General features: G+C 37.5%; 1 protein-coding gene across 5 annotated transcripts in view; it reads left to right on the top strand.

Moving 5' to 3' along the window:
* The window catches only part of POU6F2 (POU class 6 homeobox 2), a 315,556-nt gene that overhangs the window by 253,809 nt on the left and 46,974 nt on the right, over nt 1-14,773 (top strand). For all 5 annotated transcript variants that reach the window (XR_012633242.1, XM_074900920.1, XM_074900922.1 and 2 more), the window contains exon 6: nt 1,374-1,520. Coding sequence is in view for 4 of the 5 variants with exons in the window: in XM_074900920.1 (XP_074757021.1) it covers nt 1,374-1,520 (147 nt within the window). In the remaining variant the exon portion in view is untranslated. The remainder of the gene's footprint in view (nt 1-1,373; nt 1,521-14,773) is intronic.

The raw sequence follows: 14,773 nt of genomic DNA, 5'->3' as shown, positions 1-14,773 counted from the left end.
TCTGTAACATGCTTAAATCATCTACTAATCACTGATTAATTTTTTATAACCTATTTTGAAGCAGAGCCTGTCTGTGGAGTACATCCCTTACTGGTGTCTGTGATTCTCCATTTCACTAGTATTGATAATTTACTCATCATCTAAGGACTTAGAACTCCTACTAATTTCCGCTCAAACATTAAGCTTTTCTGAGTTAGCTTCGGCATTTTCATATCAGCTTGAGAAAAAAATCTCTTTGCTGTCCCCAGACTTTTTTCTCCCTCAACCTTCTGGCTACTTTACCCTGCTAATATGCATTTTGCAAGTTCTGCTAAAATGCAATGATTCCCTGGGCAAAAACCCACTCTAAAATATGTTTTCAGCCTGTTGAGCTCAGTTTGATTGTTCTCAGGACAACTGTCGCAGTGGCGATGGTTCCCAACATTTTTTTAAAACTTTTTTTTTTTTTTTTTTTTTTTTTACTGTCATCCCTGTGTCCCTGTGTGCTTTGTTCAGAGTTTGTCCATTCTCAGAAAAGGGTGAGAAAACATAAACACAATAATCCAGGGAGCAAGCCGCCTCCCATAGGACATTTGATTCTGACAGAGGAACACACATTTTGTATGTTTAATAAACCCAAGTGTTGATAGAAGTGTTCCTCTGTGAGATTCCCATAGTCTCCTAAGGTGTAAGCCATGACTGTGCTCTATGCTTTCTATGGAGCACCCGGGTAGAACCAACTGAAATGGGCAGTACAACTCACTTCCTTAAAATTTATGAGTCCTGTCATTAATCATTTGCAGTTGAGAAGCAATAGGTTGCTTAGTTTCAAATTTTGCAAATGAATTTTGAGGTTTTAGTTGATTTCTTGTGAACTTTATCACAGGGTTGAGTCCTCTGCTGTGATTTATCTAATATTGAGACCAATTCTTTAATGATATAAAAGGATCTGCAGGTTTTTCTTATTTCTGGGGTCATCAGTAAAATAGTCTCTGTTCTGAATATCTCCAATATCCCACTCCCATTCAAATCAAATGCTAATCTTTCACTGATTGCTGTTTACAGCAGGATTAGGCTGCTACATCTGCTGCATTAGCACATCGAACCTAAAGAAACACATCAAGCATAACTCAAAAAAGAAAAGAGAATAAAGGGTATAAAAAGAGAGTTTTATTCTTCAGTATTAATATGGAATTTCCTCTGCATTTTTAAAAAACATTCATTGTCAAAGACACAAAAGCCTCAGAAATAAGAACCTCTCAAAACTACTCAAGCTCTTGGAGTAGACAGTCTTTTACCCACATTAGCACAACGGATTTTATGTTGTCCAGTTAGCACTCCGTGTTTCTGTGTTTATTGGGGGGTTTACCCTGATCTTTTCTTTCTTTTTTCAGCTGGTTAATAATCCGCTAGCAAGTCAAGCAGCAGCGGCTGCCGCAGCAGCAGCCATGGGCTCAATAGCAAGCTCCCAGGCCTTTGGCAATGCCCTCTCCAGTCTTCAGGGGGTCACAGGTCAACTCGTCACTAATGCACAAGGACAGGTGAGTAGAAGATGGAGCAAACAGTGAATTCTGATGGCAGGCTCATCCTAGGACAAAAATGAGTTCCGCTTGTATGACAGCAATTTAAAAGTGCACATATTGAAGATAAATAAATATTGATTTGCCAGACAAGGTAAGAAATGGAAAGTCTGCGAACTGGGAGGAAGTTAGGAGCTGTTAGAAAGTGTTTCCAAGCCAGAAAAGGCTTAAGGTTTGTTTTATTTTAATTCAACCTTTTGAAAAGATCACAATAGTGCAATAATACGGTATTTTAAAAGTCCAGCAACCCTGTGATTCTTAACAAACATACCAGCTGTCTTCTTCTACTTATATATGTGTAATAACAGACAACTGTGTTAAAGTGCTACTGCACTATTAAGTCTACGCTTTTTTTTTTTCCAAATTGTAGCTTTTCTGTATTAGTTCATTTCTAAAAAGGTATTAAATGTTTGAAGTAAAGGAACACACATGGTAATGAAGTATCTGGGATGGGTTTAACTATGTGGTTTACTTATTTTCTAATTACCTAAGGCAAGCAATTTGCAATGATTCTGCTGCTCTGTAATGCTAATTTGTGAGAAACTTTTGCTGTAAAGAAAATTTTCCAAACAGAAACTTGAACAATGTTTATGGTGTGTCTAAGAGAGATTGAGCATTATCCGCATTTGGAAACTATTTATTGCAAACTTTTTGAGTTTCAGTCTTAATATGATGCAGAGATGTGTGCATCTGAGTCCATATATATATAAATAATTCCATCAATGCAGCATGCTTAAGTACCTTTCAGGTTGTGGCCACTGTCATTCTTTATTGCATTTACTAGGACAAAAATTAACACAACTACTTGTTTCACATAAAGTCACTGCAACAAATCTGTCAATATAACTTATAGCTGGACCTGGTAGCTGAGTAATTTGAATGCCATTATTCTAAATGCTAGAAATTGGGTGTATGGTGATATCCACAGTGCTTATGTGGATGTCAGGCCCTGGTAAACATTTATGGAAATGATGCAGCTTGGATGATATGTGAATCTGAAGTTTAGTTTCTGCTTTTACTGTTTACTAGAGGGAAAAAAACCCAGGAAAAAGCCTTTTTTTTTCCTGGTAATTTTCAGTCACCATGTTTTTAATTGGAACAGAGGTGATGTTTTTTATTTTGGCCCATAAAAAAATAAAAGACAATACTTTATAGGAGCCTCACTTTTTTCTTTTTTTTTTTTTTTTTTAGCATAACACATAAACAAAGATGCATCCTGAGATTCACTATCACCATCCAAGTCCCAGAAAAAAAAATGCTGACCTTGTTATATTTACTGGGTGGGTGCAGAATTGTTCCATCACTACCCCGAGGGTTGAACGATGGAGCTTGTCAAAGTGAGGCCTTATCTAATGAATCATCTTATCGCAGGTGCACACCACACATATTAAAGGAGGATTGTATGAACAATGTGCCCTCTACAATAACCTTTCAATGTCTACTTTAACCCTTGTTTCAATCCCTTTTCATCAAAGGATCATTTTATGCAGCCAGCTTTAAATGGAGGCTCTCAAAAGCCTATTAAGATTTCTGGAGGGATGGGGTATTGGTTTGGAAGAAAAGTTGGTTATAATACCTATAACTCATAGTCAGATCAGCTCCAACCTAGAAGCCTGCTTGCTTCTATCTGTGCTCCAGAAATGGTTCACAGTCGCCACTCACATGAGGCACTTGGCACCAAAGATGTTCATTGTAAGAGCTGAAGATATAAACCCAGGCTAGTTTTTCAATAGTTTTCACTTTACACATTCTCCACAGAAAGCAAAAGCTAATTGTGGCCATTCATTATATGTTTAAAAAAAAATTATACTGTGAAGATATCACTGAATGAAACTATGGATTCCCTCAGGCTGAGACTCGTTTACTCCACACATAATGTAAAGTCCAATAATTCCACAGGTTGCAGAAAAAGAGAATAGAAAGGAAGAATTTTCCCTGTTGTTGGATAAAATCACAGAATCTATCTGTTTGCCTAGCTATTTTAAATAACGGCTGGCTTTTTATGACTTGTTTTTACAAATGTTCCTTGGTTTATAATCAGTACTGCAGACATCGCCACAATACAGATAAATATTGTAATAAGTGTGTAATATAACACCCGCTTCTATAATATTCAGCATAAACCCATATTGCTTAGAGCACACTTCTGAAGCTATCAGTCTACAGAACAGGATAATTCAGTGTAGTTAAACTGCATTCCAAAAATTAAATTACAATCCTTGCAAATTAATAAAATTATAGCAACTAAGCAAGAACTGAAGGGTATGTTTCTTCAAAATTGGGAGCGTAAGTGAATACTAATTTGGGATACTCCGTTTCTGAAATATCTGCTTGGACTCCTTAAGGAGACAGATTTCCATCATATGTTAAGAAGCTGCCCTTTGAATATTGCCCCTTTCAAAGAATCACAAGTGTGACACCCAAAATTCACTCCAGCAAATATAAGGCTGGATGGCTTACCAGACTGTTTGTATGTGCAATCTTTGTAATTATATGCTGCTTCTGTTGTAGAAATTCAGGGCTTGTAAATGTCCATCTGTCTAGCTAAATATATGGTGATCAGTAATCCCTGGAGACATTAAGCTGTAGGTCAAACCTAAGATCCTATGGCAAATTTAGGGAAATGATCTTTTAAATGACTTGTGGCATGGCCTTAATTCCCAATAGTCTGGGAGTTCTTACAATCACAGTAACAACATTATCTATATTAACAATCATTTATATAGTATATTTGTTATTAATTTAATTATTGAATTCAAAGTTATGGTATCATAATTTTTTTTTTTCTTTGGTTGGCAATAGGAACCAGAATACAACAGCTCCCCAAGACTGCTGTAGCAAAGAGACCTAATCCATTGGAATAATATGATTAGATCACCTGATTAATTTGATATAGTACAGGTAGAGGACTCTAAATCAAATTTTCATTTTCAGAGGCATATTATGAAGAGCTATTGGCCCATGTAATGCTGCTTACATTCTGTTTGCCCTCAGCACTTTCCAGGAAGTGTTTGCAGCACTCAGCTTTCATATCTTAAATTTAAAGGCCAGGGTAGCAGAATTGCTAGATTCTACCCTGTCAGTAGACACACTGATTTCAAAGAGAAACTGTCTACCCGCTCAGCTTCAGCCTGCCCTTAGAGGAGGATCCTAGTGCCATTGCTGCACTTGGTTTCTTCAGAGACGTAACAACCAGGCACTTCTCTTTTTCACTCTGTTATTGCAAACGAAAGAAAGTATTAGGAGCTTTGAGTGCGTTTTGCTATGTCTATTAAGTACATGAAATGAGTATTTTGGCTGTTTTCTTAATCTTTGTAAGGAGATGAACTACAGAAATATGGAAGCAAGGTTGATGCTTCTGGTTTCCACAAGTGCTACATGAAAGCCAGCTTCCAACTTGGCTAAAACATAGTACTTAATCGTTTTCAGTTGCATTTGTGTAAGTCCCCTGACTTCAACAGGATCAAATACATTTTAACTACAGGTGCTGAGTAAGTTTAGTTTCCTTTTTGGAAAGATGGGAGTTGTCCAACAGGAGAAAAATACCTCCTAATTCAGCAATTGCAAAATAACGTTTTACCATAAAGACTAGAAAAAGTAGCATGATAAGAGTTGGCATTATGAATGGTTATGAATGATATGTGGTTAAAGAAGGCAATAGATTCTGTTTCCTGATAGGTTAACAGGAAAACTTAAGTGTGGTCTAATTGTATAGTATATACTTTAATTGAACAGTGAATCTAATCGGGATGGCATCAGTAGAATCTAAGAATGCCCTTGGAGGAACTTGGGCTTCATTGTGCCCATGCCTTGCTCTTTGGATGTGAAAACCTTCTGTATATGAAAAGCCTTGAGCACAGCTCCACCCTGGCAATTAACAAAAAATAACTAATTTTTGAGAGTTGTAGTCCACAAGTAGCTCAGGGAACTAAATAGAGAGAGAGGTATTGTTGATCCAATTAGATAATAGGAGTACTTTGGTTCTCATTATTCTGATGAGAGGGTACACGTTTGCTCTTTGAGCTTCTTGATGGTAAATGGTGCTAATGAGGCCTGATGGATTCCCTGCTCCTAACAAGCCTCTCAGCAGTGCGAGTGATTACAATGGAGATAGATTTGATGGGATGCGCTCCCTTTTGTAGTGTCTCAGCTGCTGACACTCTGCGACATAATCAGGTCACAGAGCCGGTCACAGCCATCAGCAAAAGCCATAGCTCTATCCCTCATTATTAAAGTGCATTATTCAGTTCCAGGCCTTCACAATACTGCCAAAGGCCTTTTTATCAGGCTTCTTTTTTGTTAAGCATCAGTTCTCAAATACAAGGGTTAATAAAATCATCATCTAAAGAACTAGTAAATTACAGAAATGGAAATAAAGCGCTCCCTTTCAAATTCGTTGAAGGATCACAATTAAATAAGCAGGGAATTTCTCATCACCACACACTGTACAGTACAATGTAATATGTCATGTGCAATAAAAACAGGGAATAGGATTTTAAAAAATAGCATTGTCCTCATTGTGGACTGGCTTGGAAAGCGCTGAAGTATCTTCCATTCAGAAGGGAATTTCTGTCCTCCCGACTATTACATATGTACATGGAAGTACTGTTATTTTCACCATTTCCTGTAACTACTTTTTTCCGGTGTGGGAAACATTAACTTGCAAACTGAGTTTATAACTTTAAGTGTAGCAGCTGTCTTCTTCTAGTTAAAGTGGCTGAGGCCACAATCTGGAAAATACAGGCTAGGCCACCGTGCTAGGACCACTCTGTTCCCATACACAAGGCCATTGCCTGCTTTTGGAGGGTGTGGAAAAAGGTCACTCTAGCATTTTCTTTCTATTCTGATGCTATTCAGTTGGAACTATCTCCCCTCCAAAAGCAAATACAGGTTTTAAGTCTAAGGTAGACTTTAATGCAGTTTGTTAAACAAGTGAGGAAAAAAAATGAGCGTAGAGCCCGGTTTTATTATTTATGTATTTGTTTATTAACTTTTTGTTTCAATTTCATTACAGCTGATTATGAGCAGGTTCCAGCTAAATAGAAATAAGATATTCTAATATTGAAATGCGTACCTTTACACTGTTTCTGTTAAATCACTGAAGTACATATTCAGTGACAATAGTATAATTTTGTGTTTAGATACAACCAAAGATTCTAATACATTGAGCTTTTTTTACTGTCTTGTTCAACGCTGCAACTGTACCTCCCTTTTCTTGCTGGTAGAGTACACTATGATGATCAAATGAGTATGTATATGCAAAGTTGCTTACAAAACTTTCAGTTCTCATAAACCACCGATGCAAGAATCTCCAGACAGCTACAGGTCAAAGTACAAAGTTAGCTTTGTCAAATTAGCATTCATCTCCAAGAAGATACGCAGAGACTGACATGTGAGCTAGGATTTTTTATTTTTACACTAACTAATAAAACTGGCTACTATCAATGGGAATGCGAGGTGGGCTTCTTCAGGGGACTTAGAAGGAGGGTGTTGGTCATTTGTTGGTTTTTTCTGTTTGTTTTTTTTTTTTTATCTCTTGCAGAAGTTCTAGGAGGCCCAAAGCCATATAATGTGTAACACTCCTCAAAGTCTTTCTGAAAATGTGCAATTCATACAGTTCTCCACATGTGTGTGATGTCCATTAGCCTTTTCTCTTAACAAGTGTTATCACACTAGTTAAGAGGCAAGTGCTACATACGTTTCAGCTATGCAGCTCTAATACATGCTAACCACTAATGTTTTAGCCCTCACATCTAACAGTGTTCACAAACATCTAAACAATAATTGCTTAAATAGTAAACGCTAACAATGTCTTCCCAGCGCTAAGATTGACAGAAATCTGAGTTGGTGGTATCAAAAAGGTATATATTAAGGAAATTTCATGACAGGCTTAAGATAATAAAAGAGGCACGTTTTGAGGGAGAGGCTAGAGGGAAGGATTGTAACACTCAAATAATACTAGCATTTAAGAAGATTCCTTGAAAAACCCTTTGCCAGCAGAATCTGTTTTAACTAATCTTCATATTAATATATTGAATTTCTGCTGGGTGGAGTCTGACTCTCTGTTTTCCCCCTCAAAGTTTCACTGGGTTGAATACATGTAGTTTTGTGGTTTGCAGGAAGAAAAGGGCACATATTATGAGAAAAGGTCAGTTAGAAGGGAAGATTTTTTTTTTTCCGTTGGCTTCCTCTCCCCACAGCTAAACATCGAGGAGGCTGTTTGTTTAATTACCTCCCATGTGAATTTGAATCAAAAGACAAATAGTTCTTTTAACATATTTTTGCTGACTCTGTCTTTATTCTACTTCACTATGTATCTAACCTCAATTTTAGCCACAGCGGCATAAATGTAAAAATGTATGGACCAAACTCTCAGGTCATGCAAATTGGTAGTTTCATTGAAATGGACAGGCACAGGGAGTGAGGCTAATTATACCAAAATAAGAGCTGGCTAGTCTGTTCTGTCCATTTTAGACAATGATCATTCATAAATTTTGGATATCCACAATTGTGAACAATTGTGAAATCCATATCCACATTTTGAGAACAGTGGTGAAATTTAAAACAGTTACCATCTGCAACACGGAAAAGTAATATTCAATTAGTCCCTTACAACAACAAGAAGTTTAGAATGACTGTGGTGCTACCATATTTAACAGAGGGAATCTAACTTTCTCACAGGAGAAGAAAAAGGGCAGGATAAAAAAAGATTCAGAAATTAATTACCCAAAGAATCAACCATTGCAAAAATCTTGGAAAAACGCAGTATGACCAACTAACAACCTGTTTGGACAAAGAGACCAGCTTTAGAGAAGAAGCACTACCACTTTCCTCCAAAGCTCCAATAAAATGAATACTAGTTCAGACTAGCTGATGAGCTGACGTCAAACCTCTAATGGAGGAGACTCTGCTATTCAAACCCCCCCCCCCCCAAAAAAAAAACGAAGAGAAGAGCTGTTATGTTAAATAATATTTGTTGCAAATAGCAACTTCAAGGGGAACACCATTATTTAAGAGTACAGAATGTTTCCTTACTGGAAAACTTATACTGGACCCATACTGGGTCACAACTGAAGTCTCTGAACAGGTTTACCAAAGAAAGGGTAACTGTGTATTGAAGTCTCTATCAGCCTGAAAATGATCAGCATCTATCCAGAAATGCCACTGAAATTCCTTTCATCTATCTTGCAACAAATCTTACTTTGGGTACTAAACTTCACTCTTTGGATTTGTAGCCTCTTGCCTGGATCTCTGCCCAAGGTACTGTATCTCGGCTGTAGATTTTTTTCAGAGGTGCTCAAGTCTTATTTTCAAAAGCAACTTGTATACCTGTAAGAGCCTGAGTTCCCTTCAGCCAGTGTTATGACTCCCAGTGTTTGAAGGCATGTCTATTCACTGTAACGGAGCATTGCAAGCAAACTGCAAGAGACAGTACATTTATATGACTCAGTGCCATAGCAGCACAGATCCCAGAAGCCAAAACCCTTGGTAGTATGGTATCATGGATGGACTAATTAATTCCACTTCTCAACAAGGTGACATAGGATCTAGCTCATTAGTTACTAGCTCTGGGGTCTTGGTAGCACGCTGTATTATGTGGAGTAAATATACTTTGAAGAGAGCCTTAAAAGCCTGAAGCATTTAGGTACTTTTGAAATTGTTATTCACTAATCTAAATTAATTATTTCATGGTAGAAATACGGGACGTACCTGTCCTTTTGTCATTGCTCTCTTAGTTACTTTTGCATGGAGGAGAAAATCAAACTAACTACTAGTTCAGCTGAAATACCATTTTCATGGAAGCTAACTAGTAACTGAAAGAAGCACCTACCACTCCTATAATATGTTCATCTTAGCATCATGAGGTGGTTATAAGCATGGCAAATTTTCATTGTTATCACCAGCGACATACGTCACAGTCAATGAAATCGTTCTGCTCTATGGAGGTTTTTACACTGCTCTCCTTATCATCATATCTTATCACCTTCCAGTAACGCATTGAGAAACACAACTAGTGACTGTCACAGATTGGTGACAGTCTTCCTCCCAGGAGAAGCTTGTAGAACAGAGTTGTATATTTGATATAGGCATTTGGTTTTGTCTGTTAGGAATTAGTTTGTTTCACTTTCCTTTTAAAGTTTTGTTTTTATTGGGATTTAAAAATAATTATGAAGGCATTTCTTAGAAATGCATATTGCTTATATTTGCATTAGAGAAAGGCAGATAACAGAAATGTGCTTAACTTTCGCATCAGAATGTGGTGAAGCCAGAGGCGATAAACCAAGGAGTGTCCCTCAGATACTGGTGGAATTCATTCCAAGGCCTTGACCTTCCCTTCAAACAAACTCTGCTGTGCACAGGGAATATTTGACCATTATTATACTGGAAAATCTGGTAATTATAGACTTCATCCAGGAGCATTAGGTGGCCATTTAGATTCCTCAGAACCATGCCACCGAGGAACTTCAAGGCCGAAGTTTTCCTGAGTCCATCGAAAATTCTTTAAGATGACATAAACAAAGCACCGGACAGAGTTGGTGCATGTAGATGGTGCTGAGAAATGTGCTTTCTATATTACTGATGTTTCCCAAACACTGTAAGTGTCATGCTTAGGAATAGTGCAACACTGCATGCTTTCAGGAGTTGACCAAGTTGAAAATAATTGGAGGCCACATCATTGTTCAGCCAGAGATGATGGAAATCCTGCTGTATGAGATTTACATTGGAGTGGAATTTAAGACTTCTTAATGTGGGATTTCTCCTTTAGGCTGTGCAGAGCTTCTTATAAGGGAATGCTCTGCACACTGGAGTATAGAAAGGCTGTAGGAAAACAGAGGAAATAGTGGACCAAATCTGAGAATTTGTTTGAGTTGTCTTTCCAGATGTGCTTCATTATCTCTGGGAAAAAAAAAAAAAAAAAAAAAAAAAAAAAAAAAAAAAAAAAAAAGGAGAGATTATAGTTCTTTGTGTAGTGCTTAATTTTATTTAGATTTTATCTAATTTATCCTCCAGCTATCAAATGCTTTTTCCCAGTGTCAGAATTTTACTTTCTGCTCAACAGGCATTGATATCAGAAAAAAGAAAACAAGAAGAGCTATTTTGACAGATGACTCTGTCAAAAGTGGAAGTTAATGTAAAACACTAAATATTTAAGGTCCTTGACTCATTGGTGGAGCATTGCTGCTGTTGTGGGAAGGTCTGGAATTTCTTAGAAGTCATAAGTCTTCATGCATGAATGAAGACCAGTGGCTTTCTTGTTGGTCTTCAGTCTTGACATCTGTATGTGAATGTCATAGAGATACAGGTGAGGAGAGGAAATCTGGGGGTCCCATGTTTGCAGTGCAGTCAGTATTTGTCCCAGAATCTCAAAGGATGAGGAGTCCAGATATTTTAGCAATATCTTGTGAAGAATTTGAAAATGGAAAAATGTCTTCCCCAGGCAGTTTCCACATAAAGAGGAGGAAATTGCAGAATTACTTGATTGACTCATCTGATAAACAACTGAGTTGTATTCATGCAGCTTCTGCATGCAGACCCACAAGCCTCCAAGTAGCACAGTGAACAGGAGTTGTCCTGTAAGAGGAAGGATTCTCTGTCTTCTGGTCTGAATCTAGAGTATTGCAAATTATTGTGTGATGTCTTTTCCTCTGTGTTGATCTGTGAACAGTGGCAGGGAAAGGTCAAGCAGAAAAAATCACAGTCTTAACCATGAATGGACACCCAATCTATCTTTCTAAAAGTATATCTCAGTTTGTCATTTTTCTTCAGATACTGACAGCGTTAAGCTTCAGCATGTATGTATGCAAATGGCCCAGATATCAAAAAGAAAAAAAGGACTTTGAAATATCTATGCCAATGTTATTAAATATATATGATTTTTAAAGTACCTTTTTCACTTAAACTTCCTTCTTTGCACATTAATTAAATATTATCTCTAGGATAAGTATCTCTCATAGAAGATTAATGTATTATTGTCACATAATAATGGAAGAGAATGACAGAATCTCTTTCCTTAAGCACAAAAAAGAATTTATTAATATAAAGAAAACACTCATAGCCCTTGAGCAATTCTGTCTGTTTTATAGAGAACCTTTCCTAGTCTCCCCTCATGTCTAGCTTCGTGCTAGAGATTCAAGGAAGCAATACATATATCCTGCCAGTTTAAAAATCAATCCACTTTTCAGCAGATAATTTAATATCAAGACATGATGTACCCAATATCCAAATATACATTCATTTTAATGTTTGACGCATCAAATACTCTGACATAGCCAAGTTTCAAAATAAATGGTTTGTTTTAGAGGTTGGATATGTCATATTAGCATCTACCCAGCAGATAGAGAAATAGATCAGAGAGTGATCAGGACATCAGGGAGACAGTTTAGAGAGAGATGAGAGAGGCCAGGTACATCTTGTAATGTTAAAAAAAGCTAGCTATCAAGAAAGAAATTGTATAAATAGGTCATTGCAGCCCAACTGAAAAAAAGTTTAATTTTAACTTCTTAGTCATCATCTCCAGAGGCCTAATCCGCTCCCTTCGTTGCAGGCTGTGCATTAAGCTGAGATATGTCTTATTTGCTAGCACAGATAGACAGACAGTCTCAAAGTGAAAAGATGTTATCTGCCTCATGCAGCGCACTAGCTTTGAGGGGGAGTTGGCACCAATTGGCATGTTAAACTTCCCTCTTCTTTCCTTCTCAATTCTTTTTATTAGCTTTAGCTCAGTGTCACCTGTCCTGATTTTGCTCTTTCGGTTCCTTCCATAAGTGGAAACATAAAACCAAGTGAAAACAAGAGCATGGATGAACGGATACCTAGTGCCAATGTCGGCGACAGATCCCCAGACATTCCAAGGTATCCAATTCCCTCGTTCCTGTTCTACTTCCCCTATCTCTACCATTTTCATTTCTTGCTAACAGCTCTTTGCCACATGCTGTATGTGGGATTCAGTTAGTTAAATATAGGTCTTTAGTCCTATTTTAGGAATTGTGCAATACACCATCAGGCCTCCCAAGGCCAATCCAGAAGAATGCTCTTCCCTGTATTGCCATATCCTGCCAAAATCCTAAAACCTTTTAAATAATGTCTACATTTTCTTTGAGTGAATTACTTACCACTTACATGAACACATGCATCTGTGTACATATACACACACACAGCTGAACATATGCCTACCTGAACCTTCACGCTCATCTCCTCAAGAAAGATACCCTCAGGTACCCACAGCGACCCCAAATTACAAATATTTTAATTACCTCCTTGAGTCAGCGTTTCTGTCTCTGGGATCCATTGGACCTTTATTCTTGTCACAAATGAAAACAATCTAAACCTTCTCAGCTTGGCATGAAAGATGCTGTGTTGCTCTCTTTTACCTTAAAGCTGTCTCCAGTGTAATGTTTGAAGTGTGTAATCATGACTGTACACAGGTCATAATTGTCTGCAGTCTATTAACTGGGGAATAAAACTAGGCCTGTATTTTTCTAAGGGTTCAATTTCTCACCAAGATATAAGTATTAGTGAATGGCTGCAGAGTGGAAGTTAAAGGATGCTGTGTGATAACACACTATCCTTTCTTTACTAGGAGGTACCATCTAGACTGGTACTCTTGGCAGCTCTACACAAGAGGCCAGAGTGGAGTATTTAAAAGGTCAAGAAAATTGAGATTTGTTAGAACTGTGTGGGAAAGATTTCCCAACCCCTGCCCAGAGGACGGCACGGTCTGCCTGTTTCTTGACACGTCTCTCGTATTGATGAACATCACCTCCACAGCCCCCTCCAAAGTGTTGGGACGTGACTTCCATTTTCAGTGTTTAAATGACATCTTCTGGGATCTGCACTACAGATCTGTTAATTTTAATTGTACAGATAGTGATGTATGGGTTTTACATGTGCAGTCTCTCACTTTTAGTATTAACACTTACAGTGCACTACTCTCTACGCTGTTCTTCTGGATAGTCTATATTTATACCCAGGAGTATGTGTGTCATAACTCTGATACCCTGAAGTGTCCCAGACATCACTGTTCAAGTAAAGACACACATAGGAGACAGTCACCTATTTTTGCTCTCAAGTAGATACATTAATTTGGAAACAGAAGTTGTTTATGGGCATTGTTGAAGGATACTTCTTTAGCTAAAGCAGAAAGTTTGAGAATCTGTGGGCACAGAGGGTAGAAAAATCATAAAGTCCTCCACCTTTGAATGAGAATAGCATGTAATTGTTGTTATCAAAGAACACCACATTCTTCTTTAGAGAATTTTTGCCACAACATCCAAGATGAAAACCTGCTTAGAAAAGTTAATATTTTGGTTTTTAAGTTCTCTCCTCGAGGGTCCAAAGAGAACCAAACTACCTGATGCTCAGTTCGCCAGATACAGAAAGGTAAAGGAAGCTATGATATGATGCTCTTCTATGAAGTCTAAGAACTGATTGAAAATTATCTAAAATTACAATCACAAACTATGTTTTTATCAGAGTATAATGGGGTGTTGGAAGGGAGTACAGGACAAAATCTAGACAAGCTTTTTGCCAGCTTCTCAGGGTAATTATTTAAAATCTGAATGTTAGACTACTGACCAAGAAATACTGTTAGTAATATACAGAATCATTTGCCTGTTCGTACTTCTGTTATATACAACGATGAATAGTTAGATCTTTGCTTACGTGAAAGTCCTTAACCAACCACGTATTACAACCTGTATTTTGAGAATAAAATATCACAAGCAAGTATGCTACAACAAAAGCGCTTTTTTTCTGAATATAGATAAAAATGTATATGTTAAATATTACTGAGTCGAGCTCAAATTCTCATAACCTGATCCATCAATGGAAAGCACCCCTCCTAAAAAGCATTTACTGAGGTAAGTTGTACCCTTGGCTCCCTCTTGCATTTTATATATACAGTGAAAAGAGGGAACAAACATGAATGATGCATGCCTGATTCACTAAATCACTATGGTCTCTGGCAACAGCACAAATGTAGAAATGTTTAAATCGGCCTCATACTACCCAACAAATGATGCAAAAGGAGCCCTCAAAGAACACAGAGTGAGGAGAGATAAATGAGCATCATGTCAAGAAGGCAATTTCTCACTGAGTTTGCACAGACCGTGGAAATTTGACTTCCAAGAGATGGTTAGGGAATCTTTCTAATAAATCTTCAGTCCACAGTCATTGCGGTGTCCTTTTTTTAAACTTACTTTTTAAGAGCTATG

The sequence above is a fragment of the Athene noctua genome, chromosome 2, assembly GCF_965140245.1.
Source record: "Athene noctua chromosome 2, bAthNoc1.hap1.1, whole genome shotgun sequence".
Lineage (NCBI taxonomy): Eukaryota > Metazoa > Chordata > Aves > Strigiformes > Strigidae > Athene > Athene noctua.
The sequence above is the reverse complement of the archived record's forward strand: the minus strand, read 5'-3'. Positions and strand labels throughout refer to the sequence as shown.